This window comes from Mastigoproctus giganteus, chromosome 10 (genome assembly GCF_048544385.1).
Source record: "Mastigoproctus giganteus isolate SK-2022 chromosome 10, ASM4854438v1, whole genome shotgun sequence".
NCBI lineage: Eukaryota > Metazoa > Arthropoda > Arachnida > Uropygi > Thelyphonidae > Mastigoproctus > Mastigoproctus giganteus.
In genome coordinates this window covers 165,663,382-165,688,425 of record NC_143584.1, presented here as the reverse complement: position 1 = coordinate 165,688,425, position 25,044 = coordinate 165,663,382, and the positions used below count along the sequence as shown (strand labels likewise).

The following is a 25,044-nucleotide window of genomic DNA, read 5'->3' as shown; positions in this document are numbered from 1 at the left end:
AGAAGTATTTACCAATCTTGTTACCAGCAGATCTGCTCCTGATTACAATTTACCAATTGTTCTTAAAACCCTTTTTCCAATACTTATCTCCTATTTTCTGTCATGATTTTATACTCTCTTTTATTTTACTGGCATTTTAATATTGGCAATGCAAGCCTGTGTTAGCATGAAAGCCTAGAAGTGATTGGATCGAGGCACCAGTAAAATGAATAATTACTCTGTCCTTTTTGTGTGAGGAAAGAGTTTTGAAGGACAAATTTTGGCACCAGAGTGGTTCCAAAATTTCTGTCCTTTAAAACCCTTTTAAAAATTCCTAAATGGCACTAAATGTTCGAATTTATATTCAAAATTTGAATCAGAAATTGGTATTCTAGAAACAAATGGTGATTATATCATACAATGTAATTTAGTGTAATATAAATATAGTTTATTTTGTATTATTATGATATAAGAAAGTAATATTAGAACTTTCAGTTGAAAAATATATGAATATCTAAAAGTACTCATTTTTTTATTTATAAAGAAAAAGCAGACATCTGATACAAGTCTTCAGACCAAACTTACAAAGTTAGCTGAGCAGGCCTTGGATAGGTGAGTTTTGTTTAATTTTTATTGGCTTCTCATCTAGGGAGCTCAACTAGGTTCCTAGAGTAAATATATGAATTCCCCTTTCACTTCCTTTCCCCACCCCTCCTATACCATTGAATGGCATCATAGAAAAACTTTTGAATATACTGCTTTTTTATTTTCTCCATGACATGACTCATCATGTTTTAAATGTATATTTTTTGCAAATTTAGTCTCCAAATGAACATATCTTCTCTGCATTATAAACTGTTTTAACACCTTTCACAGGATGACTATATATATCAATTGTTTCAAGGGAAACATCTGTACATACCTTTTTTTTTTTTTTTGCAGAATACTGTTTTTCAGAAAAATATCACACATAATTATATTATATTAAAAATTGCGCATAGTTATATTAAAAGTGGTGGTGTTAAATTTGCCAATTATTTCTTAGAGCAGTGGTTCCCAACCGGCGGTTCACGAAAGTGTTCCAGGGGATTTGCACTAAAAATTGTGTAATGGCATCTGCTTAGATTTACATAGGTATATTATTGTAAACTACAAAATATAACTAATAATAAACAACAAATAAAATTAAATGAAAATTAAAGAATTGACAAGGAAAGAAACCACATCTCCCACAAGTCCTTATAATTACTTTACTATCTTACAGTATATCACGTTAAATAAATATCTAAAAAATTGGTTCTTGACTAAATGTCTAAGAGTATGAAAAAGGTTGTTTATGCATGGGTAGTGCACTTCCATCATTTCTACTATCCAGGTAGTAAGCATGCATTGTTTGATTACATCTCATATTGTGAATACCTTCACAACGAGTTGCCAAGGTATTGTACTGCTTTGAATAAGTTTTGGGGGCACTGCCCCAGATGTAGGAACAATATTTCATGGTAGGGCGGATTTGCGATTTCTACAGAGTCAACAACTGTTTGGAAGAAAAGTAACGTTGAGAGCGAAAGAGAAAAACCAGTTTTTTGGATGCAGAGGAAGCAATATTTGTAATATGTTTTATGACAAGACAGATTAGAAGTCACAGTAATCCCCAAGATCTTGCCTAGAAATCGGAGCGTAATCGAAGATAAGCATAGAAGCAAAGGAATCCTTTTTTTGCGAGATATAAGATAGGACTGAGTTTTGGAAGGATTGGAATTAAGTTTTTGTTCCCCACTGTCAAATTACCTTGAAATCGGCATTTGAGAATTAGCAGTGGATACTCAAAAGTTGAAGCAGTTTGAGCAGGGAAAGGTTTCTCAAACTGGATGGTGGAAAGCAATGTGCTATCATCAGCAAAAGATAGGATTTCCAGTCAATGGAAGAAGGTAATTAATATACAAGAAGAAAAGAGTGGGAGAAAGAGCCGACTGGGCTAGCCAGGTGGGTAAAGTGCCTGCCTGGCAACCTAAAGGTCGTGGGTTTGAATCCCGCCTCGGGCTTGGATCAGAGTAAAATACAAAAACTTTGGGAGGTGCATTATGGCCACAGAAGCCGATGTGCCAACAACTAACAAAAAAAAAAAAAAGTGGGAGAAAGAACTGAATTTTGGGGAACACCAGCATTAGTGTAGAAGTTAGAAGACAAAGAGCCGTCTACCATCACCCGCAGTGAGCAGTCAGAGAGAAAACTGGATACCCAATTACAAAGAACAGCTGGTAAACCATAGAATGGAAGCTTATTTAGACCTTTATGCCAACACGATCGAAAGCCTTTGAAATGTCAAGAGCACTGACATGAGTTTCACCAAACGTTTCCATTGAATTTGTACATAGATGGGTAACATCAGCAAGCCAGAATATCACCAGTGGATCGACACTGGCAGAATCCATACTGGCAATTTTTGATCAGATGAAAGATTTCCAGATAGTTTAAAAGTTGGCAGTTAATTTATTTCTCCATTACTTTGGAAAGAGTAGAAGTTGTTGTTATTTGGTTTTTAGGAGCACTAGCAACTAAGGCCATATTGCTCTGAGACATACAGCGGTCATTCCCTGACCTTTCCGCATCCTCCGTATTTTGGTGGTCACGGGCTTGACCCCCGGTCTAATCAAGAAGCGTGTACTACGCACTGCTGCTCCTGGCTACAGAGGCACCAAGAGTGGAAGTAATCTCAATGGGACGATAATTGGATGGAAGAGATTTGTCACTCTTTTTAGGAACTTGCTGGATTTGAGCAAACTTCCAAGCAGAAGAAAAAATACCTTTGGAAGAAAGTGAAACAAGACAACACAAAACAGGCCTTGAATGGAGTGTACTGGGAAAGGTTTGAGGTGATTTACCAAGATCATCCAAACATGAGTTGGAAGAAAAATAGGATGCTAGTAGGTCAGCTTTATCTTTGGCTGATGTGGCAACAGAACCATCTGGTTTTGACATTGGTGGGAACAAAGATGGGTAAAAATTGCGGCCATTAGCTTTTGCAAGAGACCAGAATGCTTGGCTACTATTTGGACAAGAAGCAAGTTTTCTTCTCTTATTCTGTTCGAAATCTAGTTTATACTTATTAATAACTGCTTTAAAAAGTATAATACTTAATAATAATTTTGATTATTATGCATGGTCGCTTATGGAAATGTAGTACTGGAAATATTTTATAATAAAAATTCAGAAATATTATATGATTTCAGAGAATACAGGTTTAGTGGTTCGCAATATTGTGTTGAAAGGGGTTCACGATAAAAAATATTATGTTGAAAGGGGTTCGCGAGTCAAAAAATGTTGGGGACCGCTGTCTTAGAGCATAAAAATATTTTTATACTCTAAGAAATTGTTATGAAACAGCAATATTAAAGGACTTTTTATTCAACAGAAATTTTTTGATTTTTTTAAAAAAACAATATGAAAGAGGAGAAAGAGATATCATCTGCATATGATTAATTAAATTTGTAGCTATTTAAAACATTAATTTAAATTTATTGTTTTAAAAACTTGTTATTTTTGGTTTGAACTCTATATTCAATTTTGTTTTACATATAAAGATTCTATTAAATGTTTCTTTTCTTTTCATATTCCCATCTAAATTATTGCATCTTGTGAGATTGCAAATAAATTTGTTTGTTTTTATTAATTACTGAACGTTTGACCTGACTTGAAAATATATTCACATTTCACTAATTCAGGCCGTCCCTTTCTTCCTGTTAGTCTGAATTACTGAGGTTTTACTTTATATGGGTCTGTAATACTCTCAAAATCAAGGTAAAAAGCACTTTTAAAAGTGTAGAGAGCTTTATTTGCAAGAAAATACGCTTCTTGATTAGACCGGGGTTCGAGCCCGTCACCACCAAATACGGAGGATGCGGAAAGGTCAGGGAATGACCACCGCATATCCCGGAGCAATATGGCCTTAGTTGCTAATGCTCCTAAAAACCAAATAACAAACAACAACAACAAACAGCAAGAAAATATCAAACATTGTGTTGGAATTTTTTATAATGCACTTATTTTTAATTTTTTTTATACATTACACTTATACAAAAATTAAAAAACCTTGGGTTTGATAAAGACAAAAAAGTACATAAACCATCATGTCTGGCTGTTCCATTACAGCATTTGAGTAATGGTAACTGGAAATACATCTGAAACAATTAGTATTTGTGTAGGGAATGCTTAACTTCTTATTGGGTTTCTCTCTCTGAACCGGGAACTGGCAGGTTTTAGGAGCATGATGACTCACCTGTGTATCCTGTTCTCTGTTTCTTTCATGATTTCCTAGTAAGGTAATATCATCATCAGTGGCTCTAGAGTTATTGGCCTGAGCAGGGGTTAGTAGGAAGTTATTTCTTGGATATAAACTATCATCCATTGTTGGTACGGTACCTTGAGTGGAATGATTTCTTTCCCTTATCTGTTGTTGACCAAAGTTCCATACCCTGGAGTTAGAGGTCTGCATGGGCCTACATTTTTTATTTTTATCTGACCCACCTGAACCGATTTTTATCCCAGACCTGCTGAAACTTTTTATATAAATAAAATCACTGGCATTAGTTTATGAAGTTTCATAATAATAAAAAAATAAACTTTCAGATTCAAAATTCACTATTTTATTCAACAGTAAAATAGTCAATACTGTTGCCACTTAAATTGGTCTGATGCTCCTGCACTGTTAATCCGGCTGCACTAAAATTTCTTTCAGAGCTTGCACTACTGGTGGGTCATTTCCATGAAAGAATACAAATTTCGGTGAATTTTGGAGACTTTGGTGAAGTGTGTCTTATCGATCAATTAAAAGTGTCAACAGACATAATACACATTTTTTTTATGTATTTAAAATATATACGAGAGTGGTTCAATAAAGAATCGCCCTCACCTATTTCCACATATCGCAGACTCATGATATTTTGTGTGTAGCATCATACATATCTCTGTACTAAAGGTGTAAAATTTCAGCCCTGTATCTTAATTTATTTTTCTCTTATAGAGCTGAATGTGTGTGACGAAGTAGCATCATGGACAAAGTTGAAGCCAGAGCTGTAATCCGGTATCTGTTCTTGAAGGGGAAATCTCCTAAAGAAATCCACAAGGAGATGACTGCTGTATATAAGGATGAAGCCCCATCCTATGGCATTGTGAAGCACTGGCATAGGCAGTTTAGGTGTGGTTGGACATCTGTAGAATCTGAGCCCATTCTAGGTCATCCCCATTCAGCCATTGATGATAGCACGATCAGAAAAGTGGAGTTGTTAATCATGGAAGATCGCCGGATATCTGTGCGTGAATTGTCCCAGGAGGTGAAGGTTAGTGTGGGCTCTGTTGAAACAGTCCTTCGTGACCAATTCCATTTACAGAAATTGAGTGCAAGATGGATTCCCCAATTATTGACTGGTTTCCAGAAGGCTGATCGACAACAGAAATCACAAGAGTTGTTAGCCCTGTGCCAAAAAAATGAAGACTTTCATTCGTCTAATCACTTAGGATAAAAGTTTGATGCATCATTTCTACCCTGAAAGTAAAAAGCAGTCTATGGAATGGCGACATCATGGTTCCCCACCCCCCAAGAAGGCAAGGGTCCGAGCGTCAGCAGGAAAAATCTTGCTGACAGTGTTGTGGGATGAGAAAGGCGTAATAATGACTGATTACCTGCCAAAAGGTAGAACAATTACAGGTGCCTATTATGCCAACTTATTCACAAAATTACGGGAGAAAATCAAAACATGTAGGCGTGGCATGCTGTCCAAAGGTGTGAAAATGCTTCAAGACAATGCCCCAGTTCACACTTCTGAAATTGCAACAACACAAGCAGCCACTTGTGGATATGAAATACTGCCCTATCCAGCCTACTTACCCGACCTTACACCATCGGACTTCTTCTTGTTTCCTTCCCTCAAATCATTTCTTCAGGGGGGCCCACTTCCCTGATGACGAGACACTCATTTCTGCAACGGAGTCATGGTTCAAAGACCAACCTCACCATTTCAACAAAAAAAAAAATGGTATCTGTAGCCTCATCCATCAATGGGAAAAATGTGTAAATCTGCACAGTGGCTATGTAGAGGAGGACTAAAACCTCTGCCAAGAATCAACAGGCTAGCACCTCTGCAGCTAGGTCAGGGCAGTTCTTTATTGAACTACCCTCATATATGTAAGAAATAGCCCGAAAAAAGTCCGAAATGTTTTAAATAACAATCCATTGTGATTATTTTTACCTGACCCAAGCCCGAACATTGTTTGTGTTACCCAGCCTGAGATCCGGGTTGGGCTGAAAGCCAGAGGGCCAGGCCCAGAGTACACTATTTTAATATGCTTTCTACTGGGATACTTGCAAGATCTGGAACTTTGGAATTATATTTCTTATTTCAGGTTTTGTGAGATTACCACTCTTGATAATTTGTTCTTTAAAAAATGTTTGTTCATTCTGTAAGATGAGTGTTGGAATAGGGTAGAGAAGTCCATCCCATTCTAAAATGCTTAATAATTCAGGCAGTTTTCAGTATTTCTCATCCCCACCCCTTCTGGTCATTGTGGCTTTGCTTTGTAACATTGGCACCTCCGTAGCCAGGTGGGCAGGAGCAGCAGTGCATAGCACATGCTTCTTGATTAGACCAGGGTTCGAGCCCGTGACCACCAAATACGGAGGATGTGGAAAGGTCAGGGATTGACTACCGCATATCCCCGGAGCAATATGGCCTTAGTTGCTAATGCTCCTAAAAACCAAACAACAAACAAACAAATAAAGCTTTGTAACATTAAAATTTATTTATTGGCAGTGGCCTTTTTTTTTTAAATCTAAATGCTGACTTGTATGCACCACTATTAAGAAGCGTGTGAGTGGTCCTAAGCAAAAATGTTTTTATTTCTGCTGGTTGTTACACTAAAAATATAATTTTCATAATTATTATAGTAAAGTTTTTAAAAATTTCAAATGGCTTTTTAGAAAATGTATTCCCATTTTCCCATTGTTTTGTCACCCTTCTAAAACTTCAAATAAAATGAGTAACATACACAGACAGCCTTCTCTAAAAATTGAAAGGAAAATTAAGCTTTGCCACTAGCACACTTTAATTTTTCACTACTACAAGAAATCAGAAATCCCTGTGGCTTTTGGCTTTTTCGTCCCTGCAAGTGGCTTTTTCACTGCAGGAAATGATGAGCATTAGTGCTGCAAATGACTCACTGCAAGGTATGAAGCATGTTAAAGTTGTCTGTTTATAAAAAAGTTCTATGAATGTAGATTTGGGATGGAAAATCCAGTGTAAGAATTTTTGATCATGGCTTAACCATGGCCACTGAACTTAGAATTTATTATTACTATTGACTTGTCCTTAAAACTGCCTTGTTTGTTTAAAGGCTTTATGGCGTAAGGGGAACAAGGCCATAATGTGCCTAAAAAACTTCCTTGAAAGGTACTGAAGAGTACAGAAGGATTGGATTTTTTTTATGTAAAGTAATTTTTGTATTATGATTGATATTTACCACCATGCAAACTGGCAGATTAAATACTCACAATTCCATAATTCAAAGGACTTGAATTATGGAGTTTTCTGAAGTCATTTAATTATTAAATTAATTAATAAATTAATATTAATTTAATCAGATGGAGAAAAGATGGCACTTTTTTTTTAGCTTTTAAGATTTACTCTTTACTTTTCAGTATTTACAAAAATCCTTACTTATTGTAATCTCTTAATGCTATATATATTTGCAATTGTATTTTAAAAATTCTTCCCTCATTAAAATTCTTGGAGATAGACCAACTGTTTTTGAAATTGTGGAATTATATACTTTTTATAATTATTTTTTAGGGCTGAATCATTAAAGAAAACCTATGACAGGAGTCCATCACCCATACCTGCAAGTCCAAAACCTTCTCGCCTATCAAATGTGGTTATTCCAACTCATAGTACTACAAATTTGAATTCTCAGGGATCTAAAAATAGCAGCTCAAGTGATATTAATCCTTCTCTGAAGGCAAAACTTCATATTAGTGGTCATGATTCATATACAAAAGAGGAAATAGAAGTTTTAAGGTTTGATGGCAAAACTTTATTGTTTGTTATTGTTTATTATTATTGACAAATTCTGTATCAGTTAATTATTAGTCACCAGACTGTACTGAAAAAAAAAAAAGAAAGTTAAAAGTTTTCTGAACATGCATTACATAGTAAACTAAAGTCATAATAAGGTGAAAATACCAGCTTTTACCTTGTTTATTAGCATTAAATGCATTTGATGCCGGCTTCCTGATATCAACAACTTCATGCTATGATGTTGGATGATCCATTCATAGAACTGTGAAAATTATATGCTTTACATTTTTTTTATGTGATTAACTTTTTAAATTTAACATATTTATCTATATGCTAAATTTAAAAAAATGATGTTAACTATTACCAGTGTACTGAAACAATACAAATCTAAAAACCACAAGAGATGGTAAACTGCTGGGTTAATCACAGAGTTACAAACATCATGCATACAAATAAACCCTCCAAATGTAAATAGTGTAATGTTTTCAGAAACCAAGAAATTTACTTTTTCCTTATCAATTAAGAAAGATGAAATTTGCTGTATTGATGGAATACGAAATAATTTTTGCCACTATTCTGATGAAAACTAGATGTGATTAGCTGGACTATTATTCTTCATCAAAATTACTTCAACCAGTAAGATTTGTCTGTAAAATAATACTGTTGATTGTTTAGTGTTCATGCTAAGAGTTCACTGTATTGTACATTTGTAAAAAGCCATGCCAATCCTTGGCAAGATAAAGACCATTATGATCATAAAATGAAGAAAACTGGCAGTTCAACGTCACCACTACTAGACCAATCTGAAAAATGGTAGTTGCCAAACCAGATTTCATTGTCATTGGGGTTTTGATAAACATGGTTACCCCATGTTTATCAAGACCTGCATAAAAGTAATTAATAAATTTTAATTAATTGTTTGAAATAAATTTTCAGTTAATTTCAATTATAAATAATAAATTACGTTTTAATTGTTTTAATGAACTTCATTATAAGAATATTTTCAACATACTTTTTAAAAGGTACATGTAAAGTTCCCATCTTTGTATAAAAAATTTTCATATTAATGAACTTAGGAAAATCACACAGGTATGTGATTGATTTTTGTTATTTTATTTTCCCTGTATTTTCTGTTATTACACTGATTTACACCAGACTATTAGCATTGAAGTGTTCAGTCTGTGTTACTGCCTTGATTGAAGCTATTGCATTTCAGTTCCAAATTAGTTGATCAGGTAGATCCTATCCTACCAAAAAAAATAAAAAAAGGAAATTATTACATGTATGCATAAATTGAGCATACAATTAAAGATTGTATGTCTGTCATTCTAATTGTATTACAATTAGATATTTAGACAGAGACTGTCACTCTTATTTACTCTGCTGCCTTTGCAGCATGCATTGCAAAGCCAGCAGAGTAAATAAGAGTGACAGTCTCGATTTTGTTTTAATTGCAAAAACACTTAAAACAAAATCAAGGAAATTGGATTGGTGAAATTTTTACTACCATTAAGAAAATAATCTGCATACATGAAGCGGTAATGTCGCACATACTACTTTTTTTTTTTCAAATATAAAATGACCTCTTTCTATTGACTACTCAAATTTCAGGGAGTGGTGGTAATAATTTTCATTCCCCATCTTGTAAAGGATGCCAAATATTTTAAAAAAATTTTTAAACACCCAGAAACAATTTTGGAACAACTAGACATTTTGATATAAATTGTCATCAGTACACAGGGCACAAATTAACTTATTACAATATTCATTTTATATTTTAAATAATCATAAGTAGACATAATCATAAGTTTCAATATCTGTTGATTTAGCCAGATTTTTCCAGTTCCTCCTCCTCCTCCAAAAATCTTACATGCCAAAAGACTTATTAAATTCTCTTCTGGTATCAGAGTGCACAATTTGTAAAAATTCCAGAAATTTAAAAAGGATGTGGTTTTTTAACCTTCTATTGTTACACAGTGATGAAATATTCAGTGTATTGTATGTATACAGAAAGAAAGAAATAGAGCCTAATATACATATATCAGAAAAATAATACATATATTTACATCATCCCTGTTTCCTTCAGCTTGATGCAATATTTCCAGGAGTAGCACATTATATTATCTATCTTGCCAATTAATGAGACATACCCTCAGAATTAATGAGATATACCTCTTGATTTCAGTATGTGTGGTTCAATAACATTCACATACTATAAATGAACAATAGAAGTTATAATAATATTATTTTCAAACCTCAGGATATTATTTAAGGAAAAACTTTATAGGTTTAAAAATTCAGTTTAGAAATTTGATATAGTAGTCTAAATTCGGTTTAAAAAGTAAACATTATTTTTAACCATTGTTTACAATATAACCTGAATTCATTGTTAACATAGTCTTTGGGTTGGTCTCCTCTAACTGTGCTTGAAAATAAGAATACCTGCTGATCAATATCGAAATACTTTGTGTTCCCATAGGAAATGAGGAATGATATGAGAATAAACACTTTCAACAGGATATAAAGCAATTAAAACCTGAAGAGTTGAGTTGACTTTATGTAAATAGTTGGAAATAGTGTTTAGCTTATATTATAAACACACCTGCCTCTATCGTGCTTAAACCTTCCCTGAGATGGCACCTGTTTGAATAAGAATGATTGTATGACTTCTTAATTTATGCTTCTCAGAAAAATGAAACATGCTAGAATCTGTAAAAGTGACAAACTTTAAGAAAAGAATTTGGAGAAAAGAAACACCAGTTATGTTTAAAAAAACTATAGATACTTGAAAAATAGAATTTTCTAATAAGCACTTTAAATATTATATAGGTATAGTGTATACATATTTTTCTCTCTGGTTTACTCTCCATTTTTTCAGACTGACTTCTAAGATAAATGGACGGGATTATGTGCCATTCATGTCAGTGGATCTTAAGGAAAGGTTTGCTTATCCAATTCCATTCTGTGACAAAGATGGGAAATTAGCTTTATCGCCCAAACAGAGAAGTGTATTCAGTAAGTGGGTCCGTCCTGAAGATATTTCTTCAAATCCTAAGTTGATAGAACTTATTGATTGCTTCAGTATCAAGCAGGTAAATAGAAATTAACATGTGGACATTGGTTGTTTTAATTCTTTAGAATACGTTTCTAATCCCTCAATAGAATTGTGTATGTATAGAACTGGGCTTGCTTTCATCACTGTTTGTATCACGTATGCCTTTAGATGTGCTGTTTCAGGCCCCAAAAATCATGCCTTCTTTTACTCCAGTCAATAGGAAACTGTTACCATCTGTCCTGGAGCTTTGAAAGCATTAGAAAAACAATATAAATATTTACTTTTAAGTTCTCGATTTACATTTGGAATTTCTAAACAGCAAAAAGAAATACTTGTAAGTTGTGAGGAAATTGCTGAAATTGTGATTACATCTGAAATTTATGATAAAAAGTACAATAAAAGTTTCAGTTCTGAAAAAAATGTGTATATAGTCTTAAATGCTTTTATTTAAATATTGAAAAAAAAAAATATATATATATATTTTTTTTGGTTTTAATTTCTCATTGTGAATGGGAAGTAGTGCCATAACCCAATTCCTGAGCATTCCAGCTAAAGGCAGATCTCTTAAAATCTCCTCCTGATTGCATTCTAGTTTAAGTTTAAATGATATCCCCCCCCCCCAATTTATTTCAGAAACTTCTTTTCACTCCATATACTCCAAATTTGTGAAATAACAGAAGATAAAATTTATTTTAAAGGGCATCTTGCAATGCAGGACTTAAATTATAAAAGATAGAAAGACTTATCTTTTATATATCCTTTATAACAGAAGGTTACACATGGAACCCTGATTTCAGAAATTCATTACTAGCAGTGAAGATGCTACACCAGGGTGAACTGTTCCTGAAGTGCTGCTGATCCTAATGTATACTATGGTATCCAATTAAAGGGCACTCAGTTTCAGATTTTTGAGATCTGGCAAACATATTACACTAAGAGTGGGAAGATATGTTTTCATTTATTTGCAAGTTCTTGTAAACATGTCATTGGCACTGAAGAGGCTTACTCCTAATGCCAAAAAACCTTCCTCCTGTGCCTGTGTGGGTAATCACATGGAGGAGGTATAACTCATAATACATTTCTAGAATAGTTTGGGCTTTGGTTTCTACATTAAAAATTTGTGAAATCCAGTAAAAATGATTTTCTCAAAAATCATTTTTTGGCTTTCTTGAATAGTCTTATTACTCTTCATGTTTTGGTAAATGTTGAAATGTTATGAATTTTCAAGATTTTAATTTGTTACAAAGGGGAATCCCTAAACTGAAGCTTAAAAGATGCATTGTCTGTTATATAGAAATTCCCTAAAATACTGAAAATAAGGGAAAAACCTGGCCTTTTTTCCCCCCTCACTAATTCTTTATGCTCAAATTAAATAAGTAAATATTTGCACTGAAAGCATTCTGGCTGTGTAAAGTTTAGAATGTATTTATTGCTAAATAGTCTACAAATTATGTTTTGTGGTTGTTTTGTCCTCCATTTACTTCTTCAATGACTGAAAAATTAAAAATAAGATGATTTACCTATTAATTATACTGGGGTCAATAAATTTTTAATACTTTTTTTGTTTCTTTGATGAAATATGTTTTCTGAATTGTTTTAGCATACATTAAAATAATTATTTTGCTCAAATTTTGAAAATACCTCCTATGTCTTACATTCTATAAAATATGCTAAGTAGACCTAAAACTGGATAAATAAAGAATACTCTCCGTACTGTTTTAATATATCTTATATCAAAAAAAATAATAATTAAAAAAAACTTTAATTATTAGTTTAAAATTATAAGAATTGATACATTTTTAGTTATTGAAAAAAAAAATGTTTTTGAATGTTGTTTTCAAATTGATCAGCAAAATACATAAAATTGCTTGATTCACATTTTATTTCTTCTTCACCTGTCATTTGTACTCCACATCTGGGGCACCTCTTGTCAGTCCACCAATAATCAGCTAGCATTGCAGAGTTCTGTTTGCCTTGGTATCACTTCTCCATTGCTGAGATGTCCTGATGGAATTTCTTGCCATGTTCATCACTTAATGCACCACAGTTGTCCAGGAAAAAATCTGAATGGGAGTGAAGAAAGTGTATTTTTAATGACATGTTGCAGCCTAATTTATGATATGATGACAGAAGATTTCTCACAAGCTGTTTATAGTTATCTGCTTTGTTGTTTTTGAATGGCACCTCCGTAGCCAGGTGGGAAGGAGCAGCAGTGCGTAGCACACGCTTCTTGATTAGACCCGGGTTTGAGCCCATCACCACCAAATACGAAGGATGCGGAAAGGTCAGGGAATGACCACCGCATATCCCGGAGCAATATGGCCTTAGTTGCTAATGCTCCTAAGATCCAAATAACAAACAAACAAACAGCTTTGTTGTTTCCCAGAAAGTTTGTTGCTACGAGTTTGAAAACACCCCATGTGGAGGATCTGGTCAAAGTGTTTGTCCTTGGAAATTTTTCCTTGGTGTATTTGAAAGTCGGTCTATCTTGATTCATGGCCTTAAGAAATTGTTTTATAAGTCCCAATTTTATGTGTAGGAGAGGTAACAGGATTTTGCTTGGCTTAACTAGTGAACTGTAATGGACATTTTTTTATCCCTGGATTGAGTGAATGCCTTGAAGGCCAGTCTTTTCCTGTGTAACTGTCCCATTCGCAAAGAAAACAGCAAAAATTTTGTGTTTCCCTGCTGCATTCTTAACAAGATGACAATAACTTTTAAGTCACCACAAATCTGTCATTGGTACTCCTTGTAGTTGATGGATTTAATAAGAAGCTTCATGTTATTGTATGATTCTTTCATACACTGCATGGCCTATTGGAATTGATGGTAATGTGTTGCCATTATATAGTAGCACTACTTTTAAACTCAACTTAGAAGAATCTGTGAAGAGTCTCCAGTCTTGAGGGTAGTGGTCAATCTTAAGTGAGTCCGTTAAACCATTGATGTTAGTGCAGGCAAGAAGATTATTTTCCATTTTAAAAAAAATAGGTTAAATCCTCTTGGTTGTACCAGTATACAGTCACTTTAACATTATCTTAAAGGAGATTCTACCGTTGCAGACTTGAGCCTAAATGTTCTGCCTTATTTTTTCATAAATCAAGATCTCTGATACAATCATTTAATTCATTTTGCATAATTTTATGTAGCTCTATAGAGGGGAAATTAGAAATAAAATCGGGATCTGTTGATAAGGAGGGTTCAAGCGATTTATCTCGGCCATCACCTGACTCTTCATCAGATTCTAAAACACATTTAGCTGGTGGCTCGTGAAGGGGAAGTCCTCCTTGCGGTACTGGTTGAATAGTAGATGGTATTTTTGGGTAGCTTAAGGTCCACTTTTTCTTCTTGGAAATTTACTGCTGAAGAAAAATAGGTCTGTTATATGTTCTGAAGGCTCTCTCCGTATTATCATAAGCACGGCAAAAGGCATTGAGCAGCCTTTGTGGTTTTGCCTTTCTTTATTCAGGCTTGACAGGTATGAAATGTACTTGTTGCTGCAACAAGTGTTGCAGCAACTGTGAGGCATCCAGCTTTTGTCTTGGTCCCTAACCTTGCAGCCAAAATAACAGCTGTGTGCTTTTTTTATTATTAGAGTAATCACATGCTTCTGTGATGCAAGTGTCACTTCACCACAAACATAACAAAATTATCTGCATTATGAGGCATGCTAAATTTTAAGTTTTTGCCAGGCAAAAACAACAAGTGTAGCACGGACAGTCTGACTGATGCATCTAGACAGGAAATAGTGTGAAATAGTGTGACCAATGGCTGCAGTGTTGCCACACAAACTCTACTTCAAGGCCAAATTTCCCCAAAACTCAAGCACAAATGCACTGAAAGTGATGTGTTGTAGTATCATCAAAACTAGAGCTAATAATCCGTTTTAACTGATATTTGTATTTAGCAGATTAATATTAGTCAAAATTACCTAATTTTATTACTGAAACTTTTTAGCTATTGACCAGTGTTATCTTTATTATATTTTACTTAAATTGTTAATTTTTATTTTTATTCTTTAATTTTAATATAAAAAAAATTGTCCAATATGTAAAGTAATTAAACATCTGCTGCGTTCCTAGTTAGGTTTTGTAATTTTAAAATTTAATTATATTAAATTATGGATTCAGTTAGACAAATTAGTCATATCATAACAAACACTGTCATAACTGATGGCAGAATTACCAGCAGCAATTTCCTGTAAGTTATGTACTTTCTGTTTGCACTCATTGTCACATGTATGCTAAGCTTTCACTAGCTAATGGAGAGACATTTCTTTGTGCAAAATGTCTGGAGTGTGATAAACTAAATTCAAAACTACATACTATTAGGTGTGACTTAATCTCTGAGGAAGCAAGTTGATGCCCCTGGAGAAAATTCAGTTTGGGGGCTCATCAGGAACTCAGGTGCCTGACAAACCTCAGAAATGGATCATCTGGTGCAGAATTCTTTGGTTTCACAGCAGATAGTCTTAACTGTGGACTTAGTCATAAGAGAGACAGAAAATGTATTCTGTAAGAAAGACAGATGATAGAACTAAGGTATGTATACTGGGAGCAAAATTTGACAATGTGACAATCAATTCGGCTTGTAAAACACCATATCAGCGTGTAATGGAACTAGTAGATGCATGGTAATACATTTGAGGACTAATGATTTAAAGCTTAAACAAACTGATGAATTGGTTATGAATTGTAAGGTCATGTTTAAAAAATGTTGTGGGATAGGACAAAATGTTCTTATGTTTTCAATTCTACCCAGACGTGATGGGAAGGATTTTAAGATTGAAGACATGGATTAGCTCTAGGCTTGAAGGACTCTGCAAGACTTATGGAGTGGGGGGATTTTTCTCATCATGGCTGGGCTTAGTAAGTGGAATTTATTTTGTAAGGATGGTATTCACTTAAAAAAAGGGGCGCCTCCGTAGCCAGGTGGGAAGGAGCAGCAGTGCGTAGCACACGCTTCTTGATTAGACTGGGATTCGAGCCCGTCACCACCAAATACGGAGGATGCGGAAAGGTCAGGGAATGACCACCGCATATCCCGGAGCAATATGGCCTTAGTTGCTAATGCTCCTAAAAACCAAACAACAACTTAAAAAAAGGGGTGCAACGGTTTTTTTCTGTTAACATTTAGGATGCATCAGGGAAACTGCTAATTCTGGGAAGGGAGTTATGGAAGTCAGCAACAATTGGCTCAGGTCAGTGGAATGGGATAACGTTACTGTATAGACAAACTTCATTTGTCTATACAGTAATTTTAGGAATATTGTAAACAAATTAAATGAATTTGAGCTTCTGATAAAGTCTAATACTGATGTAGTCGGGCTTACTGAGATATGGTGCCATTCAGAGATTCAGAATGAATTTTCATTTTGGTGAATATTGTATAGAGAGGAACATAGGGATGGGGGAGTGATGCTTCTGATCAAAAAAAAAAAAAAAATTGCCTGCAGGTGACAATTTTCCCTGAAGTTTGATCAAAGTAACACAGATGATGAGTCAGTGTGATGTGAAATGACTTGCAGTAAAGGGAAGTGGTAGTAAAGATGTGTTATAGTCCAAATGACTCTGGGTATGGAAAAAATCTCTGTAAGCAGTTTGAATGAGCTAGCAAGTGGGAGTCCATGACCTACCACTTATAGACTAGAATACATGGACTGGAAATACGCTGTACGGAAAAAAGGGTTTTGAAGTCCAAGAGAGTACAAGGGGCTCTAATATTCTATATCTGGTTCTCACTAAGGAGCCTAACTTTATCAAAAACTTAATAGTGGGGAAACCAGAAATAATTACAAAATGGAATGAGATATTTCTTGGGCTCGATTAACTGGAGTGACTACTATGTGGTATCTGATGGATACAAATGTGCTATGGGAAATGTTCAAGGGATTTATCCTTGAAGCCACAAACATATTCATACCAGTGGTTCAATTCCATAAATGTATAATCTGCCAAATTGGATGAGAGGTAAGGCTAAGAATTTGATTGAGCAAAAGAAACAAGTATGGGACAGTTAACAGTCACACGATTCCGATTTGCACAAGCATTATAAGAGAATATAAAAAAAAAAAAAAAAAAGCTACTAATGGGGGTAAGACAGCTGATTATGAGAAAGCACTAGCAAAGAGAGTCAATAATAGGAATAAGGAGCTTTTCTCATACATAAATAGAAGAAGAGAATAATTTCATTAGATCCCTTAATTGGCTGCAATGGAAGGTCCAAAGAAATGGCAAATGAGTTGATCAGATATTTATCATCAGTACGTTGAAAGCAAGCTTGAAACTCTGGAGAACATTAAGGAATTAGATTGCAGTAAAATAAGTGATTTAATGATCTTAGAGAAGTGTTTGTTAGAAAAAGTACTGAGTTAAAGTAGGGCAAGGCTTCTGAGGAGATAGTATGTATTGTGTAACCATTGGCAATGTTAATGAGAGTCATTGGACTCTGGGAAGAGTCCTTTGGACTGGGAAGTGCTGATGTCTTCCCCCACCAGCAAGTCCACAAAAGTGATGCTAAAAAGGATGTAGGTAACTATAGGCCAATGAGTTTGACTTCTCTAATAGGGAAGGTCATGGCATCTAGTTAAGGATGCAATTCAGGACCATCTTTAAAAGAATGGTATCCTGAATAGATCCTACTATGGGTTTGTTAAGGGGAGGTCATGCTTGACCAATCTGGTAAATTACTATGATGTAGCTGTTATAAATTTGGATGTAGGTAACAATTTTGACATTATATATCTAGACTAGTAAATCTTTTGGTACTGTTCCTCATGGAAGGCTGTTATATGAACTGGAAGAAGTTGAAATTATTGGTAAGATTCTATACTAGATTGCAAGCTGGCTGAAAGATTGGAGGCAGAGGGTTGTTATAAGTGATGAGTCTGGAGGGTGGACCAGTGTATCAAGTGGGGTGCATCAGGGATTGGTGTTTTCTCCTCCTATTTCTAATTTTTATAAATGATATTGACAGGGGTATCCAGGGAAAGCTTCCAAAGTTTGCTGATGATTTGAAGGTGGGAATGATGGTTAACAATTCAAGCCAAGCCATGTTGCTTCAAAAATACTTGGATGCATTGCATATATTGTCTGAAAAATTGCAACTAAAGTTTTAATGCTTCTAAATGTATGGTTATATATTTGAGGAACAGAAATCCTGGAGTCACATATGAGCTAAAATGGTTCAAAAGGAAAAAAACTTAGGTGTTATGATTCACTCTGACATGAAAGTTTTCATGTAATGTGAACTGGAAGCTGGAAGGCAAATGGTGTCTTGTCTATGATTTATAGGGTTTTTGCTAGTAGGGAGAAAGATGTTATCCCTCTTTACAGGGTGATGGTTAGATTGCATTTGGAATGCAGTCCGTCCTCACATAGCACACACAATAGTTGTGTTCCTAGAAACCCTCGTGCAATATAAATAACAGGCCCTATGGGAAAAATAGGATTAGGTGCTGACCACCCAAGATTGAACACACATTTATAACCAAAACATTACCAAACACAATAAATAATCATATTAAAATACATAAGTATTTTATTATGACTATTACGTAATAAAATATTGCTAATGCTTTTGCTTTTATCATAAGCAAACTTGTTCTTTGTTTGATTTTATATCCAAACAGATGACAGAGGTTCCAACTCTTCCAATTTTTTGTCTCTTGATCTAATAGATTTTATTACACTTTGAGTTGTTCCTGCTATGAAAGTTGTTTTTATTTCCTCTGCATTCTTTCTAATTCTCGGCGTTGCCTCATTTAGGCCTGTAGCAGGTGCAATATCACGTGGTCTTTCATTTCGCTCAAAGTGTTTCACAATTTCATATATTTTTTTCTGTCGACAGAGGCAGACTGCCACAAACCTTACTGGGGAAACCGTGGTAGGCCGGAGGCCAGAAGACGATAGAGGCTGGTGTGATTTTGGCCATAAACCATAGTATGAGGCCACTATAAATTTTCCCGGGTAAGAATTTTTGATCCAGTCCGCCTCTGTTTATCGATATTGCTTTTATTTTTCTCTCTGAATCTGCAGTGTATTCACCAGGACGCTTCCTTTTCACACCTTTGAAGTATTTTACTCAATTTTAGGGAATAAAGCACAATTACAAAATGAGGAGGCATGCTTGGTACACATAAACAAAGCTGCGCGCGTGTAGCAACTGAATAAACAACACCGTAAACGCAGAGATACACTATTAACACCTCACATTTTTACTAAAGCACATTTCTGGGGGTTACTACCATAAAACAATAAAAACAATTTCCAGTTGCGTTTTTGCTAGTGGAATCTGTTATAAGCTGGTAGTAAACTCGATCTAATTGCATTTGCGATTATACTGATAACTGGAATTGTGTTGGTTTTTACGTTATTATGGTGAAATGTGTTTCCCCTTCACTGATATAAAAAACATAAATACATTTTCAGAATCTTCTCTTCATTCCTATTGTGTGGCATTCGGTTGGGGTGATTCCGCGTTCGACTGCCATTTCTTGTAAACACAAAGGCGAATCGTGCATAAGCGAATTCGGTTCGTGCTATATAAGATATCGTTCCCCTATTTATAAATCGTGTATGATCGAATTCGTGTAGTGTAAACACGTGTTATACGAGGACTGATTGTACTCATTTGAGTCATTAGGCCTATAACACACTCCTACACTTATTTTTGCTTTCACAGTGCTTATGTCACACCAAACTGACTCAACAGTGCACTGTTCATCTATATCAACTGGATGCACTTCTTTTGATTTTATGTTTTTCTTAATTAACAGCATGACACCTCCTCCCTTCCTATTCTGTCTATCCTTTCTGTGCACATTGTACTCCCCAAATTCCAATTCTGCATTCCTAATATCAGTGTGACACCATGTCTCTGATATCCCAACAATATTCGCCTTTGATGTTTTGACCGACACTTCAAATTCATCAAATTTATTTACTATGTTTGTTTGTTTGTTATTTGGTTTTTTAGGAGCATTAGCAACTAAGGCCATATTGCTCCGTGAATATGCGGTGGTCATTCCCTGACCTTTCTGCATCCTCCTTATTTGGTGGTGACGGGCTCGAACCCTGGTCTAATCAAGAAGCGTATGCTACGCACTGCTGCTCCTTCCCACCTGGCTACGGAAGCGCCTTTATTTACTATACTTCTAGCATTGGTACACATGCAAGCATACATGCACCTATTCCTAGTTACCCTGACACATCCCGTATACACACCCTGTTTCACGATGACTGCCATCAGTCCCTGAAACCCCCTGCACCCCTCGCTCCAGGTCACTACTTATTCTAATAGAAGTTGTGCAAGAATCACCTTCACCTCTGCCTGCGGCTACTTTTAGTCTGTGAATCCCCCCAAGCTAGCAGTTTTCTGACCCACCTAATACTGCCTTGATAGCATCAGCAAATATTCTTGCACCCTTTCTATTTAAGTGTATCCCATCCCTGTAGAAGCAGTCTCTCCTGTTAACAAGCACAGAACACGCTGAAAAAAATTCTACCCTTTGAGCCTTGCATATTCCCTCCAGGGCCGAATTGATTGACAAGACTCTCATCGTGTACTCCCTCCTATCGTGTCTGGGCAGAATTGCAGACTCATGACTTTTTTGCAACATTGATCTGTACTTGTTAAGTAAATCTGCAGATCTCCTACTCTTAATGTCATTGGTGCCAACGTGTACAACAATATCACCTTTTGTGCCCTTTAAAGATGATATATGCTTTACAGCGTCATCAACTTTTGCCCCTGGCAGACATAACCTGGTCCTGTTCCATCTGTCCTTTTTACACAATATATTCCCCGCCTCCCTGACAATAGGGTCACCAACAATAACTAGTTCCTTTGGGGCCAGTGCATTCTGCCTTGGAGATTGCCGTTGTGTTGCCTGATGCCCAGGAGTGAGCTCTGGCATTGAGTTGGACAGCTGAGAGCTTGACGGGCCCCTCATTAATTTCTTCGAGGGCATCTACTCTACACCTCAAGCTCTCATGGATGCCCAGTAGAATGCTGAGTTGATGCCTAATTTCTAGACACTCTCTGCACCTGGCACACACAAAGACATCCTCCTTGGCTAGATCATGTTCTGTTCCAGAGAGTTCGGCAAACATTTCACATGTTGCACATTTTTTTAGGCTGTGATGCGTTGGAGAATCGCCACCCTCAGTTCTCCCCCGAGTCACAGCACTCCTGCCACTTTGTGCCCGTTGCTTTGCTGCTCTAGTCTGGGGCATGATATTTTAAATTAATAAGATCAATAAATTTAATTAATTAATTGTCAATACTATTCTATCTAATAGAATCCTAAATGCAGTGATGCGTAATTACGCTATATAATTATACGTTAGAGCTACCTAGTTACCACAATTAAAAATTTGAATTCTCTACTACTCAGTACAAAAACAATGGCTGCAAGATTCGAACGAAATAACGGTTTTTATGTATATTAAGTAGTAATCTACAAAAACGTTTGAAGTTATTAATTTTTATTTTTATTCTTAATATAAAAATGTTGTCAAATAATATTTGATAGAGCTAATACTAGAGTACTAGGGGTAATCCACTGGTAATCCTGGTGTTACACCATCAAAGAAAACATCAAAAGACCAAACTGACTTATTATTTCTTGTGTATGGATACAGCTGTATATGCTTGGCTAAGTATTCTGCTTAGTGCTATATGCACTTGACTGCATGACAGATTCTTAAAATGAATCCTTTTAAAATACCTCTTTTAGTTCCTAGGGGTGATTGAGGTGTAGTATAGAACCTTGCTGTGCCTTTTGGTTTTCTGTATATTGGTGTTAAATTTATATCTAAAAAGGAAAGTTTTTATTCTGTTTTATTTCAATTTAGAAGTTTTTTTTGGGGTCAAGGGGATCCTATTCCTCCCAAAATTTTGATATTTTATGATTTAAAGATTTTATAAGCATAATTCTAAATTTTACAATCTATATTCTTTTTTTGATTACTTGCACTGAAGTGCTTTCGGTGCAAGTATTTAGATAAAGAATATAGATAAACTGTGCAACATATTGTTCAAATATTGTCTTAAATAATCCTCTTCATTAACACTGAATTTATTTATGAAAATAAATTGCTTTATTTAAAATAGATATCTTTCTGTTTTTTTTTTTTTTTTTTTTTTTTAGACTGTTGTTTCTGACTGTTCTTTTATTGCTTCCTTGGCCATAAGTGCTCTCTATGAGAAACGATTCAAGACTAAAATTATTACAAGGTATGCAGAATTCATATAATGTTGGTTTTAGGGGTAGAGCTATCTGCAATATGTTCATTACTTCAAGCAGTTGTATTGCAGCAGCTTAATCGCTTCTTAGTTTTAGCAGTGAAAGTTTCTGTGGTGAATATAAATATAATATATGAAACAAAAATTGATACATGTTGCCTGTGTTTGATTTCAGTCATGGGGGGAGACTTTGTGCTCTCACTGTAGGCGCCTCCGTAGCCAGGTGGGAAGGAGCAGCAGTGCGAAGCACATGCTTCTTGATTAGACCGGGGTTCGAGCCCGTCACCACCAAATACGGAGGATGCGGAAAAGTCAGGGAATGACCACCGCATATCCCGGAGCAATATGGCCTTAGTTGCTAATGCTCCTAAAAACCAAATAACAAAAACAAAACAAAACAAGCTCTCACTGAAAACCAAATCGTGAGCCCTCGATGCTAAGCGTTAAGCTTACGTTCAACTCAAAGACAAATACTGTTATTCATAGTTCTGCTTTAAGTTGATGATTTGTTTAAAATTTGTATAGGATTACTACTATACATTTCAAAATCTGAGACACCACCATTTCATCTGTTTTGAAGCTTACTGGCTTCTCATCAGTTGGCAGAAGGTCTCTATTAGTGAACATATGCCGAACTGTGAGTAATATACTTTGTCTAAGTGAACTGGCAAACATGATAGTTATGTTTTTAAATGGAAGTTTTTCTTCCATATAGTGTTTTACTGTTCACTTAGACAAAGTATATTACTCACAGTTCGGCATATGTTCACTATCCACCACATATCCCCGGAGCAGTATGGCCTTAGTTTCTAATGCTCCTAAAAACCAAATAACAAACATATGATTATCTGCATTCTATTTTAATTATGGAGAGAGTTTCTGCTCTCACTGAACACTGAGCACCAAGTAGTCAGCATTATGGCTTGGACTTATGTTTAGCTTAAAGACAAATACCATTATTCAAGTGATACTATACAATTTAAAAAGATATTATCAATGCAAGCAGAACTGTTTGTCTCTGAGTTGAACAAAAGTCCAAGCCTTAGTGCTGAGGACTCAGCACTTAGTCTTCAGTGAGAGCAGAAAGTCTCTCCACGATCAAACTGAATGCATATAATGTGTATGAATTTTGATTTTATTTCGACTATTGCATTAGAATACCTCTGCAATCCAATAGTATTAAACAGAAAATAATTATGGTAACATTTTTGTTTCTTTTTTTAACAGAATTCTCTTACCATTACAGAACACTGAAAAGATGCATTAAGTGCATGCAGTAAATTTTTAAATGTCGCATGTCAGATTAAGAAATCTTGCAAAAGTACAGAACTAAAATAAGTTCAGACCATGTTCCGAACCCCTGGCCCAGAAATTCTGTGCTTCCCTCCAGCAAAACAGACAAATTTTCTGTAGAAAATGCCTCATGGGCTTAGTTTTTGTGAAAGATTTCACAAGAAAAGAAATCATATGAAAGATTTGTAGATGAAAAATCATATGCAGAATTTCTTGATGTAATGCTCTGCATATAGTTTATGCACTGACAACAACACCTGTACATTTCCAGGCCTCTTGTATAATTCTTTGGCAGCTCTGTGTGTGTTCAGTTTGCAGACAACATGAGATCCCTTGTTTTGTTTTTAAGATACATGATCTCCCATTTTGTGTTCAAAATTGACATACCCTCTCACTTACATAAGTTCCAGGTAGAAGTCTTTGCAATGTTGAGAAGCTTCAGTAATCTGCAATCTCTTTGGATTCATATTCACTAAGCTCTTTTGCATGGCATACCATGCGTGATTCTCTTGAACAACTGAAGATGTAATGGAGTTTCATAAAAAATTTTGCCATTGGGCACCAGTAGATCAACATCAGGAAACAGAGCCAGTGCTAGGGGTGCACAAGTGAGGTACTTGCCACAGGCGCTGCCTAAAATAGGTGCTGCTAGATGTGATACGAGGATACGATACGATATGCTGCTAGATGCATTACAAGGTTTTGCCTCAGGTGCCACAAATGCTATCACCAGCCCTGTTAGAAAATAAACTATATACTTCCTTTGCAGCTCTGTGATGTGCATGTGCTAAATAACTGATGTGAAGCAATGAAGGGAAAATAATTTTAAGAGTTTTGTACCTTATTGTTTCCATGGGTCCAGTGATTATCTTGGCAGGTATGCCTTCTCACTGCATTACTTGTCTTGTTAATGGAAATCCAAATTTTTCTGGCAGTTTTTTTTTTTTTTTTTTTTTGCCTTATTAAAATTTTTTGCATCCTAGAGTGCACAGATTCATCCCTAGTTATCTGCAAAGTATGAGTGTAATGTGTAGCTAGATAATTTTTTTGCTTATGTACATGCATTTGGAATGTGGTACTTTGTTTTTTACAGAAAAACTTTCAAAGAGGTTTTCCAGTTTCCAGAGAGAGATTTTGGATTAATGAAATTTTTGGCATAAATCAAACAAAAACAGATTTCTTACTGCAAGCTGCAAAATATGTAGTAAGCAGGCATATCTTTTTGCTACCAGCATTCCAAGTTGTAGCTGCTTTGTGTATAGAAGTTTGTAAGTGGTAGGAAACAAGATACATCTTCCTGGGATTCACTTCTTTTCACACACTGCCAGTGTATCAGTCATTGTTCTGCCATCAGTAGATAATGCATCATTACGAAACTAGCATTAGCATTAGCAGAGGCAC

General features: G+C 35.4%; 1 protein-coding gene across 2 annotated transcripts in view; it reads left to right on the top strand.

Annotated features, from left to right (window-relative positions):
• The window catches only part of LOC150079452 (calpain-7-like), a 133,377-nt gene that overhangs the window by 27,903 nt on the left and 80,430 nt on the right, over positions 1–25,044 (top strand). The window contains exons 5-8 of one of the 2 annotated variants that reach the window (XM_090384076.1): positions 524–591; positions 7,824–8,048; positions 10,927–11,140; positions 22,256–22,341. In XM_090384076.1, the coding sequence (XP_090240202.1) occupies positions 524–591; positions 7,824–8,048; positions 10,927–11,140; positions 22,256–22,341 (593 nt within the window). The remainder of the gene's footprint in view (positions 1–523; positions 592–7,823; positions 8,049–10,926; positions 11,141–22,255; positions 22,342–25,044) is intronic. The other variant, XM_090384077.1, reaches the window with a different exon arrangement.